The 21,277-nt window shown below is 36.7% G+C and overlaps 1 protein-coding gene across 1 annotated transcript in view; it reads left to right on the top strand.

The window, feature by feature from the left end:
* The first annotated feature begins 3,287 nt into the window (after positions 1-3,287).
* Positions 3,288-21,277, top strand: part of FSIP2 (fibrous sheath interacting protein 2) — a 93,011-nt gene continuing 75,021 nt past the window's right edge. The window contains exons 1-8 of the mRNA XM_040636584.1: positions 3,288-3,386; positions 3,711-3,836; positions 7,193-7,354; positions 8,073-8,162; positions 9,440-9,579; positions 10,716-10,857; positions 11,351-11,461; positions 14,895-15,021. Of these exons, the coding sequence (XP_040492518.1) occupies positions 3,288-3,386; positions 3,711-3,836; positions 7,193-7,354; positions 8,073-8,162; positions 9,440-9,579; positions 10,716-10,857; positions 11,351-11,461; positions 14,895-15,021 (997 nt within the window). The remainder of the gene's footprint in view (positions 3,387-3,710; positions 3,837-7,192; positions 7,355-8,072; positions 8,163-9,439; positions 9,580-10,715; positions 10,858-11,350; positions 11,462-14,894; positions 15,022-21,277) is intronic.

Below are 21,277 nucleotides of genomic sequence, written 5' to 3'. Positions count from 1 at the left end.
CGTGGGGCTCGATCCCATAATGCCGGGATCACGCCCTGAGCCGAAGGCAGACGCTTAACTGCTGTGCCACCCAGGCGCCCCAACTCTGTCATTTTTAAAGTGGGTGAGATGGGGAAGAACCTGAAGTTATGACAATGTTGCTTCAAATGTCTCTAAAATCCATTCTCTCCCCTTCATTCCTATTGACTCATTATTTCAGGACTTATTGTTTCCTGCCTATGTAACTACATATCATAAAGTCTCCCAGGCCTTCAGTCTCAACCCCTACAAATCCATCCCCTATCCTGTTGCCGGAATGATCTTCTAAAATAAAATTTTTTTAAAAAAGATTATTTATTTATTTATTAATTTATTTAACAGAGACAGCCAGCAAGAGAGGGAACACAAGCAGGGGGAGTGGGAGAGGAAGAAGCAGACTCCTAGGGGAGGAGCCCAATGTGGGGCTCGATCCCAGAACACTGGGATCACGCCCTGAGCTGAAGGCAGATGCTCAACGACTGTGCCACCCAGGCGCCCCTAAAATAAAAATTTTCTTAAAACCCTTTGATGGGTTCTCATTCAGGTCTGCCTAGGTCAAGACAACAAAAATATACTGGGGTTTCACTAAATGCTTGCTAGACACTTTGCTAAGTGTTGTGCACATAAAGTTGAATACGCCAATAGCTGCCTTCAAGGAGTTTCCATTCCCTTAAAGGGATACTGATAGGTAAACAGGTATTTTGATATAATATGAAAGCACTAAAATGGAGGGAAGCACAGAGGAAAAAAAAAATTGGCAAAAGCTTAGAATGGCAGAATAACATCCTAGAGATGATGGTACTTAAGCAGTCTTAAAATCTGATTGAAATTAGCCAAGCAATGAAGTGCAAAGGAATATCAGGCAGGGGAACAGTACAGCAAAGACACAAAGTCTTGAATCAGAGGCTCAGTGTAGGAAACTAAACTCAAACAGTTCTACATCATTTGAGGTTCAGTTTTGAGGGGGTAGTGTAGGGAAGTTATGTCTTACAAAGGGAGAAAAGAGCTATAGTAGGCAGTATGATACCCCTCAAACGTGTCTACATTTTAATTTCCAAGACCTATGAATATGTATGTTTCATGGCAATGGGGAATTAAAATTGCTAATGGAATTAAAGTTGCTAATCAGCTGATCTTAAAATAAAGAAATTACAAGGGTGCCTGGGTGGCTCAGTCGGTTTAGCAGCAGACTTTTGATTTCAGTTCAGGTAATGATCTCAGGGTCATGGCTCCATTCTCTCTCCCTGTCTTCCTTTGCCCCTCCCACTGCCATGCTCTCCCTTTCTCTAAAAAATAAAAAATAAAGAAATTACCGTAGGTCATCTATATGGACCCAATGTAATCAAAAGATTTTTAATTATAGAGAGGGATGTAGCAGTCTGAGTCAGAGAGAGATCTGAAGACACTACATGCTGGATTTGAAGTGGGAGGACAGGGAAGCTTCTAGAAGCCATAAAGAGGAAGGACGTAGATTGTATCCTACAGCCTCCAGAAGAATGCAGCCTTGCCAACACCTTGATTTCAACAAGACGGGATTCATTTAAGACTGCTGACCTCAATTACTGTAATAGTTTTGTGTTGTTTTAAGCCACTAAGATTGTGGTAATTTGTTATAGCAGCAAGAGAAAACTAATACAGGGACCAAGTCATGGAGGCTGTTATATGCTTTGTGTTAAGTCTTATGGCAACTGGGGATTTACTAGACGGGAGAGAGATGGCATCAGAGATTAATTTGATAAAAGATGGACTGTTGGGTAAAAGGTGGCAGACACCTTTTACAGATCACACAGACAAAAAATGATGGGTGGCTTAACTGAGGGAGTAATGTACAGATGGATAGGAGAGGACCAATTAATTTCAGGAATAAAATCAGTAGGACAAAGAGATCAACTGAATGTGGGGAATAAGGGGAAAAGGCAGATCTAATATTATACCTCAGTTTCCATTTTGGATAGATAACTAATATTGTCACCAAGATGGGAATTCAAAAGAATAGGGCCTTAGTTTTGTACTGTTTCAGTGAAAGGGTAGGTTGAGATTGGAGTACACTGAATTTGAGATGATTGTGAGACACCCATATGGAGTGCGGGTAGTGGACTATATCCCAAGATCAAATTTCAAATTTAGGAGTCCCATATGAGTGGCATTAAAACAGAACAGATGTAAAACTAGTATATTGACTAAGAAACTGTCTCTGAGGCCATGATTTAATAGTAACTATCATTCTTCTTTAACCTTTGGAAAAAAGAGGTCATTATTGGCAAGGCTGTTATAAAGATTAAAGATGTTGAGTTTTAAGCACAGTACTTAGAGTTAGTAAATTCTCAATAAATACTAGGTATTACTACTAAATGGCCCAGAACTAGAAAGAATAACAATGGGTTAAGGAATATTAAGGGTCTAAGTCCACACTCCTGACAAACCAGATACATTCTGTGCCCTCAAAGTACTCCTAGACTAGTTAGTTCCTTGAAGGAAGGGGCCAAATTTTACCCACCGCCACATTCCCAGTGCCCCTTTCAATGACTGGCCCCAAGGAGTCAGGCATTTTATAAAATCTGGCAGGATGGCTGACAGGAGAAAGAGGGATCTAGGAGAAAGCAAGGGAGGCAGAGAGGAGGGAGTAGGAGAAGGAGAAGAGAGCTAGAAAGGAAAGAGGAAGACTAGAGGAGGGAGGAGGACAGGAGAAAGCCAGAGCCCCAAAGGAAACCAAAGTACAGTTATGTGGACCTGGAATGGAAAGAGGTCGTGGGAGCCTGGGAATGGGATGTGATCACAGTGTCTACAAGGGGGCACATACAGAAAACCAGGCCTCTGTCCTTAGAATGGGCTATACAATCACTCCTGGATTTTTTTTATTTATTTATTTATTTATTTATTTGTTTATTTATTTATTTATTTATTTAGCCCGCCAGCTACCCTCCCGCAAAGCTTTCAAAGTTTGGATTTTGGTTTGGTGTGACTGAGGGGTGCTAGTTTCTGAGAGAAATGATATTTTAACTGAGGCCCTCATAGACCAGGCCCCTAGGTCTGATTTCCCCAAATCCGGGGCGCTGTAGACCCAAGCACCGGGGACCAGCCCTCAGGAAGGCACCACCTTTCTGGGGCCCCCAAGTTCGGAGCCTGGAACGCCGCGAGCGTGAGGCCTCGCGGACGCGGGGTACTGGCCATTCCAGGTCCAGTCGCAACGGAGGGACGACGACGGGGAAAGGGGTGCGAGGGAAGGGGGTAGGGGAGGGCGGAGGGTGGCAGAAGGGCCCAGACCGGCGATGGAGCTGTACCTCAGCGCCTGCTCCAAGGCTGCCAACGTCGCTGCCACCAAGACGGCCACCAGTAGCCTGGCCGCGGACAGCCAGAAATGCGGAGACGTGAGTGGCAGCCCGCCTGGCGTCGCGGCCCTCTGGGGCCCGGGCAAGGAGAGCCGCAGACCCGTCGCGCGGTTCCTAACGGCCCGCTTCTGGCGCCCTCGTGCGGGCGGCGGGTGGCATGGCTCTCGGTCGGCTCTGGCCGCACCTGGCTGTGGTCCAGTGCCAAAACGGGTGACCCGGGAAGCGGGAGGAGGTCTTCAGGGCGGTCTGGGAGGGCGGGAACCTTCGACCCTGACTGTATGACTCTTCATTTGGAGTAGGAGTAGAGTGGCCTAATACCTAAAACTAAAAGGAAAGGCCAAACTTTCCAATTGCATCTGACAGGGCGTTCACAAAACCCACTTACCAGGGGTCGGAGCGGGTCAACTACTGGATCTGCCTCTTGGGGTCAAGCTGCCTATGATCCCAGGAAGCAAAACTTTATACTATACTACGAAGTTAAGTGAAAAGGTAAAGTAATTTTTTATGGTCTTACGTTGGTTTTCTTTGCTCTTTTCTACTTGCTGTTAGAATCGGACACTACATACAAAGTCCATTACGGGAATTTGCACTACCATACACAGAAAAAAAATAACCAACCCCACATCTAATCTAAGATGTTGCATAGGATACATACCAAGCAACTTCATCTAGTATAGTTTGCTCAGAATCTTGGGCTAGAAAGTTTAGGTTCTTAGTTCTGCCTTAATTTATAATTTATAGAACCATATTAACTTTTCTTTATAACTTTAGTGAGATTTTGTTAGAAAAATATTTGGTTGAAAGGTGAAAGGTGCTAGCTGGCCATTTAATTGTGCTATGATTTTAACCAATAATAACTTGGACAAAACTCTCATTACAGAATACTTTTCTATGATTTTGTTTTGCACTGCATTCTATTTCATATACTAAGTGGGAAAACAGTGAAGTTGAAATAACTTGACATGTTTAGTATTTAACCAACGACTCCATGATTTGCCCCAATCTCCTCATCCAGTTTTTTCTCTAATCAAGAGCCCAAGCTTCTTCCACCTGGGGTCTTCTATGCCTTACTCACACATACCACATTAATATTTCTGTGCCTTTGTTCACCTTGCTTCCCAAAGCTGACATATTCTTTCCTCTTCTACACAATCTGTAAATACGAACCATCTTTCAAGATTCTTTCTGAATTATTAAAACCCCCAATTAGCTTATATTTCCTTAAAATTTGCATTGCCCTTGGTTTGTGTAATTATATTCAACACTATAATTTTACAATTGTAATTTTATAATGAAAATCATACTGGGGTATAGTGTGCTTCCCTCAAACTCTTTCGTATTTTTAGTCCTCAATGTTACTTCTACCCTCAAACCTCCCCAGCCTTTGACCCAGTGACTAATGCTGAAGGAGGTTCAGTACATTCTTTTTTTTTTTTTTTGAGTGGTTGCTTTGATCAATAGTGCAAAAATTTTTACAAGAAAGAATTCCGAGTGATCCTTGTGCCTTCCTTCTATCTATGATGTCATCAGAAATTAGTAGAACCCCTTGGTATTTGATACTTGCCTAATAAGCATGATTTCTTAAAGAAAGTTTTCTTTCTGGGAAATATATAATTTCCCTTTGTTTTACTACAATAGAGCAAGCTAACAAAAAATATGCTACCTCACACCATTTGGCTGAGTCACATCCAAACAAATTAGCTCTCTTAAACCATGCTTGAAACCTCTTTAGGGTATAAACTTAGCCTTGTCTTTAGTCTGCTTAGTCAAATATATTGTTTGCCAAATTACCATTTCTGTCAAATATTAATTCACTTGTCAACTACTTTTTTAAAAGATGTTCTCTCTATTCTTTATTACATTCATTTCCCCCCAAACTATCTTCATTTAATCATAATCAAGCACCAGACTATTCCCCTGAAGACTGACTTTGTGAGATCCTTCTTTTTCTTTCAGTACAATCTCCTCAATGAAGTGATGCTTTACGTTTACACTTTTAGTTTTTTTCTTAAGAGAAACCAATCACTTTAATTAACAACAGAATGCATACCCTGGCTCTAATGAATGGTATGTCTAAAAGGTGTTCCTTGTTTACAGGTCAGTAGCCCAAGTTTGGTCTTGAGAAACATACTGCCATCACAGCTAAAGTTCAACAGCTAAGAGATGCTGACAGCTAAATGTCAACATCTTAAAAAAAAAAAAATCCATTCTTGAGTCATGATTGTTGATTGTTCCCCTTACAGGAAAGGTATGGGCTTTATATCTGGTCTCACTGAATTCAAGATACTGTCCTAAGAGATTCTTTTCTCTGCCATCTCAAGGAAGCATTAGTAATTAGGGAATTCTGCTTTATGATGTATGCCCTTGGAAGAGATTAAAGCCTTGTGTTAAGAAGTCAGAAACTTATCAAGGAAGCTTTTAAATGGAAAAGGAAAGCTAGCATCCTATCAGATTCCTCCAATCTGCCCCTTTGCCCACATATGAAACATCCTCCCACCTATCCCTTGGGGGGTTCTTTATAGGGTCCCACACAGCTAGGCTCCTTAGTGTTCAGAATCTGTCTGAGGCGACTACTGCCAGACTGAACACAGAGGTCATAAACTGGTACCTGCAGCCAGATCTGGATTGATGCACAATCCGTGGGGGCTTAGCAATGGAGTTGAATGCCTGCAAACAGGGCAGGTGCTCTCAGGTTTGCCACATCTTCCACACATTCCAGTTGTCTTTCACTTTACCCAACTACTGCTTTGACTGTACTTTAGACTAAAACTTCTGTTTTTCCGGCCAAGAAAAATTAAAGGAAAGCAAAAAGAAAGAACACAAAGGCAATATTAGGACAACGTCCACACCTACTTACATCCTCCACCTTTTCCCTTTCAGAGGTTCTCCAAAACCCATTATCATCATCCTGCCATTGAAAAAATGGACTGGGGACTCACACTCTCTCTCACACACACACACACACACACACACACACCCCAACCCAACTCACTTTGGTGATGTTTTAATTTACAAATGAAATGAGATAATTCAGCTGATTCCTCTAATGTAACAGGTAGAGAAACATGACTATTAGCTGATATTTTCCTTCTTTTATATGCTAATGACTACTGTATAAGGTTGTATTTGGTCTTTACACATATGAAGAAACCTCAATCCTTATCAATATCTTTTATAATTGGTTCTTCAATATGTTGAACTTTAAAATACAGACCCTGATTTTTTTCCTGACTGTAGCACTCTCAGAGACCAGTGGGTTTCTTGACTTAGATAAGATCCTAACACTAAATAACCTTTATTCTACATATGTTATATCTTTAACATCTGAGTTTTACTTCTACTTTTTTGGTTAAAGTTGTTTCCATGAATCTTGGGAAAGGCTTTCTATTTTCTTCATTTTCGGATTATTGAGATAATAATAATCATAATTAGTATTATCCTTTATCCTTTTAAACGTGGTGAGTACCTTGACCTGGACATGGGAAAAGGAAACGGAAAAATCATAGCTTTCACTGTCTTTATACATTAAAACAATTTTTATCCTATTTCTTTTCTTTTCCTTCTTTCTTCTCTGACTCAGGGCCAGGGACTGATAGTGATCAGGGGAGGAATCAGTTGCATGAGGTTAGGTTTTTAGAATAAGTCAGGTCAGTGGGGAAAAAGAAGTCAGGATAATAAATTTATGTTGCCTAATCCAAATCTTTCTATTGCTGGTTCTTTCCCACTTCAAATTCTTCTTGCATGCTTTATTTTCAGTGAACAGTCTATTCATTTCAATAGATTGACATTTAAAAGTGAAATTCATTAGTTTTACCTTTATAATATTTTAAAATCTGTGTTTGCAGCTTTTTCGACCTTCTTACGGTTTTAACCTGACTGATCCTTACTGTCGACTTCTGGAAAACCAATATAAAAGTCTTCATGATCCACATTTAAGAGCATACTATAAGCGCAAAGATATCCTGAGAAGATTAAAGAAAGGTGGCTATATCACCAGCAATAATAAAGTGGGTTGAATATTAATTCTTTTTAATCACTGCAAACCTCCAAGACTTGATAAAGCTTGCTTCTGTACCTCACTGGGGGGTCTGTATCACCTTTAACTTGGTCATGAGAAATACTTAATGGGAAATTTCATAAATTACTCAGTATTTGGGTCAAGGGAAACCAGACAATAGTTTTTTTTCCTAAACAAATCTACTTCTTCCCTCATCTTTTCTCTTTATAATATCAAAAGATGATTACCAAATAACTTGAGGCTGTAAAAGTAATTTTCCCAAATGTATCATAGTCTTCTTTCTCTGTCTCTAATGTCACTGTATGCTTGTCAAGGATTATGTCCCACAAGCTTTTTAAAAACTTGAGACATAATAGGAACCTAGTAAAATCAGCCTGATAGAATCTGGATGGACTATATTCTTACTGGGGTCGACCATTATTATTAAATTGGTATTTTCTTTTAATAACTCCAGTTGTGTGTACTAAATCCCTTATCATGGCATTATGCATATTAATAAAGTAATGTTATCTGGATAGAAATTTCCTGTTGATTAAAAGTTGTAGAGAGTTATTGCTTACAAAATCGTTAGCAATTTATTACTCTTATACCAAAATATTATCAAATGGTATGCTATAACTATTATTCCTTGGAAAGTAATTGCTATGATTTTTAAATATTTGTATTTATATATTTTTTCATTACTGTTGTTTTGTTTTGTTTTTTAGATTGTATGTACCTTGAGGGAATTGAATAAGTACAGGCAATATCTTACCAGTTTAAAGTTAGACTTTGAAAGAAACTATATAAGAGATCAAGTAAGTTAAATAATTAAATTTGGTTCTTTACATAGGGTTTGAAAGAAAGCTTTATTTGTATGCAAAATATTTTATATAATATTTTTACCTTTAATTTTGACAAATTACTTTTTCCAAATGAAAATTTAGAAGAGGAATAAATAATATTTTGAGGTTGCTATATTAAGCCAAGAAAAGAAAAGGGACCAAGTCATCTGTTAATATGCCAATAGTAGCTTGCATAATTTAGCAATTAAATTACTACTCAGATATGTCATTTCAACCTGAGCTAAGAGCAATAGGAAGAGTCTATTGTGGCAGCAAGATTTTTCAGCTGGAGCCCCCGCAACAGCTAGCGTAACAGGAGAGGAGTATGAATAATTACAACGTCCTATAGGTGACTGGAAGACATGTACACTGTATATGTGTACCCACACACATGCAGCTGTGTTCATTCAATAAAAAATGTTGTTCTTAAAGGTGAAGTGGAATGATTTGGTGTAGAGTGGGTATAGATAATGACTGCCTTTCAATTTTTGACTCAAAAGTTTGAGAGTGTGTGCACACATGCACATGTGGATGAGTGAATTTAGGTTTTAGGGTCAAGAGTGTTGGATAAAAATGAGAAATGTATGTGTACGTTTACAAATTTATGTTCAAAGGTTAAGAGAGTTGTAGAGAGGTGCCTGGGGGGCTCAGTCGGTTGAGCAACTGACTCTTGGTTTTGGTTCAGGTTATGGGACATGGGTAGTGGGATTGAGCCCCATGTTAAGCTCCACATTCAGCATTGAGTCTGATTGAGGATTCTCTCCCTCTTTCTCTCCCCACAACTTGTGCGCTCATGCTCTCTATCTCTCTAAAATAAATAAATAAATAAATAAATAAATAAATAAATAAATAAATCTTAAAAAGGAGAGAGAGTTGTAGAGAAATGGTAATGACTTCCCTATACTATTAAGTGTTCTATATTTTACCCAATTTTCCCCTTACGCCTAGAGCTTCTCCTCCCCTCCTTCCTTATTTTCATTTAATTTTTTCAGAATGGATAGAAAAGATGAAATATTTATCATTTATTTTCAGAGAAAGACAATTTTATTTTGGGTCGGTTGTCCTTGTCTACAATAGGTTTAAATGCAGTTAAACAGAATTAGCTATTCACGAAGTACAGGAATTTTACAAAGCATGTGATAGGACAGTTTTATTTCTGGAGAATGTAAAAAGAAGATTTTATATATACATAGTCAAAGTTACATATATTTATGTATATGTGTATATATGATAACACACTTTTTTAATAGGAAATGCTTGCAAAGCAAGTAAATAGACTACAGGAAAAAAGTCAAATACCTAGACGTTCTGATGTTGCACGGTTCCAAAACTGGTTGTTACAGGAAGGAACCCAATCTATTAAGGACCAGGAACGATTAATAAGGCACAGGTAAGATTGAAGTTAATGCATATTTTACTTATATATTGTGGACCCAAATATGTAGGAAGATACTAGAAAGAATTGAAGGTAGGATTTTTAGAGAACTAGACACTATTTAACTCCACTATTGTCCCCGCTATGGAGAGGAAAGAAGACCAAGAGATACGGGAATTGGGAAATTATGGTGGCAAGGCTATAAAGAGAAATTTCTACCAGGGAAGACAGGTTGCTGTGAGTCCAAAAGCTGATAACTGAAGAACAAAATCAGATCCAAATTCCGTCCTATTGTAGGAGATAGAGGGAAAGTATCTTTAGCACATGCTTCTACAGTATCTTCTTATGATCATCTTTAAGGACTGATAACATTAAGTTTGAGGAAGTTAGCGAAAAGTGAAAAAGGAAAGTTTATCTTATGCCAATATAAATATGCATCAGCTCTAAACTGTCTAAGTTCTTCATTCTTTAAACTGCCTAAGATAGTACCTACCAACGTTTAATCATTACCATTCCATGATCAAGACCCTTTCGTGGGAAGTGAAGGGATGTTATTGGTCTTTTTCCTCCTCCACCATTAAAGTGAGAGATTGGGATGCAGTGCCTGACATTTTATATTTCATAGTTTGATTTCACGGTTGTTCCATAAAACAAATTGACATACCAGAGACCCAGACTATAGATGGAAGATTTGTTCAAGGCCTTGTAAATTACAATGGACTCAGTATCTTTTTCTTAGGAAACTCAGATCTGTTTGGGGTTTTTTTGTTTGTTTTTTTACAGGTTTGAAGTCAGTGTTTCAGTTACTTTAGTCTTCTTTGCAAACCCATATTCCTAAACCTACAAAGTTACGAATACTTACTGTGCAAAATGTTTTTAATCAATTTGCTCCACATTTTACCATTGGCTACGCCATAATAACAGATACTTATATAATAGGGAGATTTGTATAAGGAGAAAAGTATGGTGAGTTGGTGGGTCAGGCTGGCTTAAAGGTCCATGAGCAGAGCTGACAGAAAAACTGTAAAATTCCTGTAGTTTAAAAAATAAAAAGCAAGCAAGAAGGTGGTTTGGGAGTATCAAAGCAGAGATGATGCCATCATAAAGGAAACAGCTAATTCACCTTTACTTGTATGTGCACTTTTACTTAGATATTGGGATATGATAAATAGGGAATTAGAACAACTTGAGCGCACAGCAGAAGAGCAACGCCTACTTCGGATGGATAGAGAAGAAAGACGACAGCGAGAATACACAAGGAGAAAACTTAGTCTTCGCAGAAAAATTGAAGAGGTGAGATAACAAATTGAAAATATTTAGATTAAAAAATGTATACAGTTGTTTCATTTGTAATTTACCTCTCCATCACACTTCCTGAAGTTATTTGAGGTCTGAATCATTTATCCACATTAATCTTTTTTCACAGCGATAATGTACAAGTTGTTAAATAAAATAATGAGGCTGACACCAGAAACTATATATATGAGCCAATATCTACTTTTAAAGAGATGATTGTGAAAGTCATTAGATGCTATTCAACTCCCCTAAAGTCCTCGTTATGGGGTGGAAATTTTTTTAAATTTAGCTTTGGTAAAAATAACCATGCCTGCATTCCTAATAGGACTGTGTAAGAAAAGCCCATCCTAAACCCAATGTATGACTTTAATTATGCTTGACCTGATTTCTGTTAGGCCCCTGACTTTTCTAATTTGCTTGTTGGTGGTGGAAAGAATACAAAGGTTTATTGTGAAAACATACTGAGTTCAGTAACTTTCGTACTCTCTAGGAATGGAAGACAAAAGAGATGTTACTTCTGACAAAGATTGGAGAAGATGTTAAAAGAGAAGCTAGAATAGAGGAACAACGGCGTAGAAGCAGAGAAGAGAGTGACAGGAAGGTAGGGTGAGCTTTAACTTCTAACTGGGGCTGTTTGAGGAGAAGCTTTTGCCAGTTTTGATATTTGGGAGTATGCTTTGTGAGATAACGATGGACCAGTTACCCCAAATGATATGCATTATACAAAACTGAAAGTTATGAAGTTCACTATATTTTGGCTATATTATATTCTGACAATAATCTGAAAATTACTGACCTATTATTTGATACAACTGCTTTTAACTTTATCTCACACCATAAACTATACTTGTAATTCCTCTAGAAAAAAATGATAAACTGATTTTTCTTACACTCAGAATTTCTTGAAAAAAGTTCTCAATATTTCCCCACCAGCTAATATTTTTAGAATAACTTTTTAATTTTAAATAATACATAATATTTTATGATTTTAGAGTGTAAACCAGTATAAAGGGAAAGAAAAATTATTTGTAATCCCAGTACCACTCATATTAAGTGGTATACACACATTATTTCTATGTATAATATTTCTATGAAAATTTATTTATTACAATAAATAAATTACATTATTGTGCCTTATAAGGTGTTTTGTAGATTGTTTTTTTCATTTAATAAAATAACACTGACAACTATCCGTGTCACTTAATGTTTGTCTAAAATTCTAAATAATTTCAGTAGCTTATTGTTGACAAACCTAGATGCAGTGTAAGATATGCATAATTTGGTTATATTGATACATACCGCTATATAGAAGTTTTTTAATATTATAAATTTAAAGATGTATGATAAGCTTTTATTCTACTTTTGTTACATGTACCTTTAAGTATTTTCAGTGCTGGTATGGTGAGCTCAGTTTATTCCACTTTACTGTGATCACAGTAAAGTCACATCAGGTCTCCTCTTTTTGCCTAATACGAATTACTATTTAAGGAGTCCCAGCCAATTTTAGGGGCAGCTAGTGCAATAGGACAGGTTCTGGCACTGGGAGTGCCCGTTAGACATGACCACTGATGGCAGGCATGGTAACGCCACAGACTGCTTGAGCAAGGTTATTGGCAGAGTTATTTGAATTCTAGATATTTCCAGTGGAGTTATTCTAAATTGTTTCTTTTGAATTATGTTTTAATGCAAGAGGTTTTCAATTCATTGCTGTCTACTTCTTAATATTCTAATCTTTTTCAGATTGAATATATATATATATATATATATTTATTTATTTATTTACTCCAAAGTATGTGCTTGAATTACAGTTATCAAAATCTTTAAAAGATTTTGCCTTTGCATCTTTGTCAAAAGTTAGTTGTATAGACTGATTTTTGGACTCTTTTCTGCTCTTTGGCATATTTGTTATACATCTTTTATTTTTTTTAAAGATTTTATTTATTTATTCAACAGAGATAGAGACAGCCAGTGAGAGAGGGAACACAAGCAGGGGGAGTGGGAGAGGAAGAAGCAGGCTCATAGCGGAAGAGCCTGATGTGGGGCTCGATCCCATAACCCCGGGATCACGCCCTGAGCCGAAGGCAGACGCTTAACCGCTGTGCCACCCAGGTGCCCCTATTTGTTATACATCTTGATTATTATACCTTTAATAGTTCTTTAAATCAGTAGTGCTAACCTTGAAAGTCTGTTCTGTTTTAAAGTTGTGTTGGCTATTCTAAGCCCTTTACATTTCAATATAAATTTTAGAATCAGCATTTCAATTTCTACAAACAAATCTTGCCAAGATTTTGATTAGAATTATGTTGATTCTATAGTTAAATTTCAGCACAACTGATGTCTTGATACTATTGAGTCTTCCAACTTGTGAACCAAGTATCTCTCTCCATTTATTTAGGGTTCCTTAATTTTTGCAGCTTATAGGTCTTACACATCTTTTGATAGATTCATCCCCAGGTATTTCATAATATTTATGCCATTATAATTGGTATTTTTAATTTCCAATTCTGATTACTTGAGGTTAGTATATAGAAAAGCAATTTTTTATATTCACCTTGTATTTTGCATTGACAAAATCACTTATTCTAGTAATTTATTTCTAGATGCCAACTGATATTCTACATAAACGATTATGTTGTCTACGAATAAAGATGGTTTTATATCTTCTCTTTGGATGTGGATGCATTTTTCATTTTTTTGCCTGATTGCACTGACTATAACCTCTGTTATAACATAGAATAGAAAAAATGATAATGGACATTATTATCAAATACTTCTTTTGCCCCTTTTCTCTTCTCTACAGGCATATTAAGATGCTTGATGTTGTTCCACACCTCACTGATTCTCTTTTCATTTTGTAACTTTTTTCTCTCATTGTTTCCTTTTGGATGGTTTCTTTTCCTGAATGTGCATTAATAAATCTCTTCTTCTGCAATGTCTATTCTACTATTAATGCATATCTCATATTACTCATCTCATACATTTAAAACATTTATTCTGGTTTCCTTTTTATGTCTTCTATATCTTTTCTTTACCTTATAAATATATGGAATACAATTATGTTTTAATATTCTTATCTTTAATTCTAACATTTGTGTCATTATGGGTCAATTTTGATTGATTGATCATTCATTTCATGGGTTATATTTCCCTGCTTCTTTTTATGCTTGGTACTCTTTGATTGGATGCCAGATATTGTGAATTTTACTTTTGGGTGCTGAATATTTTCATATTCTTTTAAATATCCTTTAGCTTTTTTCTTGAATGTAGATAATTTCTTTGGAAACAGCTTGATTGTTATAGGTCTTGCTTTTTAAGATTTGTTAGAGGGGTCAGAGCCATGTTTAATCTGAGACTAATTTTTCCCCACTACTGAACCAAGACCCATTTTAGAACTCTACACAATGCCCTATGACTTATGAAGTTCTTCCAGAGTGGCTGGTGAAAATAGGCATGATAGATGCCAAGCACTGTCTTCTCTAATCCTTTGATACTGTCCATGGCCTTGCTTAGTTTCCTCACACATCTGTACTGATCCATCTGTTGCTGACTACTGTAGGCAACCCTTTGAGAATCTCTAGAGTTCTTTCGCTGTGCAGTTATTTTCTTTCTGAGACATCCAGGGTCAATATTAGCCCAGAGATTCACAAAGGGAAGTCACATTTCATGTATTACATATATCTTTGGTAGGCCTGGCTGTTTCTGGTTAAGTTACTCAGGAATCCCTCCCATTGAAGATGATTTACAAATTGCCCAAGCTCTGCAGGATAGCTATGATTAAGAGACCCTACCTCATCTGTGACTGAACCAGTTCCCTGAAGGTGTACAGTGAGGTAACTGTACCTAAGTGTTCATGTTTGATCACAGATGAAAATTTACCCCTCACTGCCCTCCTAAATTTGTACCATGTAACTTTACAAGTCACACGACAGGAGTGACTATTGATTTCCAATATACACTCTCACATTTTAAATATTTGTCTTGTATTTTTAAATAGGAAGCTGATATTAACTTGTACATATATATTAATATTTTAGAAACAAGCCCTTCTAGAGAAAAAAATGGCTTATCATTTACAAAAAATGCAAGAAAACGGCTTTAAAGGAGAAGAGATGAGAAATGACACATTTCATTACAGAGGACAAGACGGAACATATTGTGAACGTGAGATTATTAAAAGCTGATGGAGCTATGTAGAAAATGCTTATTTATATATTTACATAAAAATCCTTATGTAAAATTCTATTTGCTTACAATTGCTATCTGCTTTGTGTTAGGCACAGTTCTAGGCATTTCTCTATTACGGTTGAGGTTGAAAAGCAGACATACGTAAAAATTAAAACAAAGTAAAATAATCTTATCAAGTGGTTCAGTAGACAAGCCTGCCTACACTGCAGTTCTAACCAACTTACATATGCTAAAAATACTGTATTTTTTTTTGTTACTGAAACTTTAAAAACTGTGTGTAACATAATTGCTATTATATACCAAAATGGTAATCTACTATGTTGGCAGCCAGAAAAGACAGTACCAGAAGAAAAGCGGGGGTGGGGGGGCGAGCAGGAGGTTGGGGAATAAGGGAGAGAGGAGGTAGAGAAGAAGCAAAGTAAGGAAGGAAAGAAAAAAGAAGGAAATGAAGAGTTTAAAGGAGGAATATCCAGTCAGGACTTTGCTATGCCCAATCTCTACCAGCTTTCTTTTATTTATAACATTATAATATATAGTGAGTTTATTACATTAAATTAATTAATGATATTGATTACAATTACATGGCCAGATGCAAAAATGTAAACTTGCTTTAATTATCAGGACTATGCATTATTAGGAAAGAATAAGATAATCTTCCATCCCATCAATCCTATCTCTATCCCATCAATCCTGTTTCTAGGTGAGAACCTCCCTGCGTCTCTCCAGCAGATTACTAACTAGTTTCCACTGGCTCTTTTTTCTACCTACTTCAAATCCAGGTTTCATGCTGCTACTAATTACACTTTAAACCTGTTCTGAAACTTTCTTCCAGCCCCAAACTGTAAAGATCCCCATTACTTCTTAAATGAAGCTCAGACTTTTGACGCAACCATTCATCACCATCTAGAGCTCAACCCAAACCTAACTTTTAAACTTAATTTCACACTACCTCCTTGAAGAAGGCAGTTATGATCTAGGTGTGATGTGTATAGGCTCTGGAGCCAAACTGCTGAAGTCCAAGCCCTGCTTTCCCATTACCTAGCCATGTAAATAGCTTGGACAAATTATTTAACCTCTTTGAGCTAAGTTTCATCATCTGAAAACAAAAATAATATTCCTAAATTCTCATAAAAATCTCAAAAGCTCTAGCGCACAGTAAGCTCTCAATTTATTTCATTGTCCAATCAAATAAGACTACTGACCATTCCTAAAACACAAGTAACTTTTCTTACTTCTGTGCCTCTCTTCATCCAGTTTTCTTAGCCTGGAGTGATGTGCTCACTGCCCATCTCTCCCAATCCCACAGTTCTTTTAGCTCCACTATAAATGATACTCCACAAAGTCTGTCTGAATAACCCTAATTGGAAGATCCTTTTCCAGGGCACCTGGGTGGCTCAGTCAATTAAGCATCTGGCTTCGGTTCTGGTCATGATCCCACAGTTCTGAGATCGAGCCCTATGTTGGGCTCTCTTCTCCTTCTCCCTCTGCCTGCTGCTCCCCCTGCTTGTGCTCTCTGTCAAATAAATAAAATCTTAAAAAAAAAAAAAAGAAGAAGAAGATCCTTCTCCTTTGAATCCTTTATAGTACTTTGTATCATCCTCCATACACTCAATACATACTTCCCACTGTTTTAATCACCCATAATAATCTGACTTCCACTTTTGTGTTCACAGAACAATTAGTACTGTATGTATGTGTGTGTGTGTGTGTGTGTGTGTGTCTAAAATATATATTTGCTAAATGGACTAGTTCAATCATTCAGCTCATTGAAATAATGACAACAATCTCATGCTTCAGAAAGGAAAACACTTTAGGGGCGCCTAGGTGGCTCAGTCAGTTAAGCATCTGACTCTTAGTTTCAGCTTGGGTCATGATGTCTCAGTTGTGGGATCAAGCCCTACGTCGGGCTCTGTGCTCAGTGTGGAGTCGGCTTCAGATTCTCTCTCTTTCTCCCTCTCCCTCTCTCTCTCTCAAATAAATAAATAAAATCTTTAAAAAAAAAACTTTAGTAACAACATACATCCCTACATCTTCAACTGTTAACTTTCTCATTTAATAGGAAAAGAGTTTCAAGTAGACATTTTAGACATTTGTTACCTCAGAACCCCTCTTCTGAAGAAGATGTAAATGAATTTAATTTATATTATCAAGGTGACAGAAGAATATCTATTTTACAAATGAAATTGAATTATACTTCCAAGCAACACTGTCATCTTCCACTAAGTAGACAGTTTCCAGAGAGACAGACAGAATGAAAGAGGAAGGGAATATTAGGTGAATTTGCTCCAGTGGGGAGAGAGATTACTCCCACATTTTACATCTCTAATGAAAATATCTCTAATGAAAGTGTAATTGAGTACACTTGATGTGAGGAGACTTTGCCCTCCTTAAGTGGTTAGAAACAGGAAATATAATTACCTTTATCACAAAGGAGGAATATGTATACAGTTGCTTATACCAGGCTGGGAGGCACATCCAAGAACTACAATAGTTACTGTGGGCAACTGCAATAGTTACTGTGGGCTAGTGGGTCCCAAGCCAGTAGCCATGTTGGTATGCATCCCCACAGACAGGAAATGACATGTTACAGTTGGTCTGTGTGTATAGCTTTCCTCTCTACCAGAAGAAAATTCTATCCCTCCAAGTATATCTTTTAACTTGAAGGATAATGTTTCAAGAGTAATTGTTTTCCCATTTCACATCTCTCCATTTGCTGCAATACCTCCCCACAGTGCAACATACAAATTAGCAGAAGGCTCACTTCCTCTTGGGCATGAAAAAATAGTCTATCTTGCATAATTCTGTCATCACTATTATTAAAAATAAATGTTTTATTACATTTCTTTAAGCTTATTCTGCAAAGAAGAAAAAGAAGACTTATGACAATACAAACTTAATTTACAATGTTGGTTACCAGACAGCAAATAAAGGAGCATATGGTAATTGAATATTTTGATAAGAAATACTAAGTAGTAATTTGGGGAAAGACTGAGCTTGGATAGCATCTTTTGGTTAAATGCTTTGAATGCTTAAATCTTGTTTTCTGTTGTCAAATGACTGACTTAGAGTGATGCTTACCAATAATGACACAATCTCTACTGCTTTCAGAATTTGATCTCTAGTTAACTGATTTAGTGTTCTAAACTTAACATTGTCATTATTTTAGAAAAATCAAATGAAGAGTCTATTGCTGTTAAAGAAACAGTATATGAAACCTAACAAATTGCAAAATAGTTTTAATAATGCTCAAAATGATTTTAGAAAACTCTGAAGTGTGTCAGAAATTAACTCCAAAGCCTCTGTGAACCCTATTATTTATCTCATTCTGTGTTACTTGATACTGTCCATTAGGCTCACTGGATTAAACAAGGAACCCAAATTACACCCTAAAACTCCTCCAAATAATACACTATCAAAAGTGTGAGACTTAAAAATTGAGCAATATGAATCTCCTCCCACTATCAAGTTTCCAGGGAAAAGTTAAAGTCTAAAAGTTAAAATTCCTTTGGCCTTATCAGTTCAAATCTAAAGGAAAAAAAGTCCAAAATCTTTCCTCCCTGATAATGTAATTCAATTAGTCTCCTCAAGACAGAAACTTGGGGAGTGACAAGGCTGCTTTAGTGGAAGCTGTCTTCCACTCTCAGGACCACTGAGGTAGCGCTTATTCAACACTAAGCTTCATGGGTCCTATCTTTAAAGTTCAAAGACATTTTTTTAAGACACTGGAGTTATTACAACATACAAAATTATGACAACACCAGCACCACTCTACTAAATATAGACAATAAAACTAAATTCTCGGTTTCTAAAGCAGTTATCTCACAGTGATCTAAAACTCTAGTGTTTAATGCAACACAGACTGGTCTTACTGATGGCAAAAATTCTAGTGCTATTAGGAGAGGATAGTAGATAGAAAATAGTGTTTTCAGCCTTCCCAAGCTACTAGTCTATGACAATTGTTCAGGGATCAAACCTGTAAATTTAATTAAGCATAGTTGGGAAACATTCCATTAAAAGATGAATTATGAAACTTTACTGATACATGTCTTGGGGTGAGAGGCCTTCACTCTAAGAGTGGCATGTGAATCATTCTTTTTTTGTGAATTTTAGAACTATACATCAGTGACATCACAAGTCATTGTGTGTTATTAGAGGTTCCTCTCTCTCCTAGTCATTATAATCAAACCTTCTTACTTTTCATCATTGAGCCCTGAGTATACAGTATCACAGCTTTTATAGTCCTATGGGTAATTTGCCCCACATTTTGTAGCTGGCAATTCTCCAATCTGAGTTCTGAGCCTTGAATTCCCTGTATTTCTTGCTCCTGATCTTGTGTCTGTATTTCTTATTTCCCTCAAAAAGATCCTGAGGTATTCACTTTGTTTTTTTAAATTACCTGAGGCAAAATAGAATTTTGCATTCCCATCAGTAATGCATGAACGATCCATTTGGTATGCAATCCTACAACCATTAGTATTTTCAGCAATTTTTTAAAAAATTATTTGTCAGAGAGAGAGGGAGCACAAGCAGGGGGAATGGTAGGCAGAGGGAGAAGCAGGCTCCCTGCTGAGCAAAGATGCGGGAATGCAGGACTAGATCCCAGAACCATGATCCAAGCTGAAGGCAGACACTTAACCAACTGAGCCACCCAGGCGTCCCAGCAATTTTTTATTTTAGTCATTCTAATAGATGTAGTGGTATCTCATCATGATTTTCATTTGCATTTCCTTAATAGCTAATGATGATGACAATCTCTTCATATGTGTTTGCCTTTTGTAAATCCTGCTTGGTAAAGTATCCATTGAAGCTTTTTGCTCATTTTTAATTGGGTGGTTTTCTTACTGTTGAGTTGAAGGAGTTATTTATATATTATGAATACAAGTTTTTTTCAGATATGTTATTTGCAAATATTTTCTCTCAGTCTGTGCTTTGCCTCTTCATTTTCTGTTCCATTGATCAATTTATGTGTCTCTCTCTTTGCCAATACTGCACTGTCTTAATTATTGTAGCTTTTTACTGTCTTAAAATCAGGTAGTACAATTCTACTATTTTTTCCATAAAAATTTAAGGACTATTTTAATTCATTTGCCTTTTGCCTATAAATTTTACGATCAGTTTGTCTGCAAAAATTATGTTGGGATTTTTGAATGAAGTACATTAAATCAATTTATAGATCATTTTGAGGAGAAAATAAATCTTTACAGGTCTTGGTCTTCCAATCCATAAACATAGTATCTCTTTCTGTTTCTTTAGGTTGTACTTGATTTCTGCTGTGTTTTTATAGCTTTCAGCATAGAGATCTTGATATGTTGTGTTTATATTTATACATAAGTACTTCATTTCTTTGGTACTATTATACATGACATTTTTAAAATTTGTTTTCCAATTGTCCATGATTATTTTTTTTAAAGAGTTATTTATTTATTTTAGAGGGAAAGANNGTGCAAGCCAGGGGAGGAGCAGAAGTAGAGAGGGGGAGGGAATCCCCAAGCCAACTCCCTGCTCAGTGCCAAGAGGGATGTGGAGCTTGATCTCACCACCCTGAGATCATGACCTGAGCCGAAATCAAGAGCAGGATGGTCAACTGACCGAGCTACCCAACCGCCCCTGTTCACGATTATTGTTTTACTATGTCTACTTGTACAGGTTTTTTTAGTGGTTGTTGCAGATAACAATGTACTTAGTTTTTCACAATCAACTATGAATACATATTTAACCCTTTAAGAGGAATGTGGAAATTTTGACACTGTATATGACTTATCCCTCTTCCCTTTCAGTTGTCGCATGTATTCCATCTACATACATCAAACATCCACTCAGACAATGTAATAAGTTTTATTTTAAATAACTAAATAGAAGACTAGCCTATTCATTCAGATCATTACCATTCTGAATGCCCTTTAATTTCTGATAGCCCGGATTTCTTTCCAGTATCATTTTTTTCAGTCTATAGAACTTCCCTTAGAATCTCTTTTAGAACAGATTTTTGGGCACTGAATCATCTTAATTTCCCTTCATCTAAGAATATCTTTATTTTACCTTCATTCCTGAATGATAGTATTTTCATTTGATAGAGAATTTCATTTGATATAGTGTTTTCATTTTAAATAAGTTGACATTTTTTTCCAGAACTTGAAAACTGTTGTTCCATTTCATTGTGTTTCCATGGTTCTGATGAGATATGAGCCATATTTGAATTGTTGATCCTCTATAAGTAAGGTGACATTTTTCT

Source organism: Ursus maritimus, unplaced genomic scaffold (assembly GCF_017311325.1).
Source record: "Ursus maritimus isolate PB19 unplaced genomic scaffold, ASM1731132v1 scaffold_1, whole genome shotgun sequence".
Lineage (NCBI taxonomy): Eukaryota > Metazoa > Chordata > Mammalia > Carnivora > Ursidae > Ursus > Ursus maritimus.
This window is presented reverse-complemented; position numbering and strand designations above follow the sequence as displayed.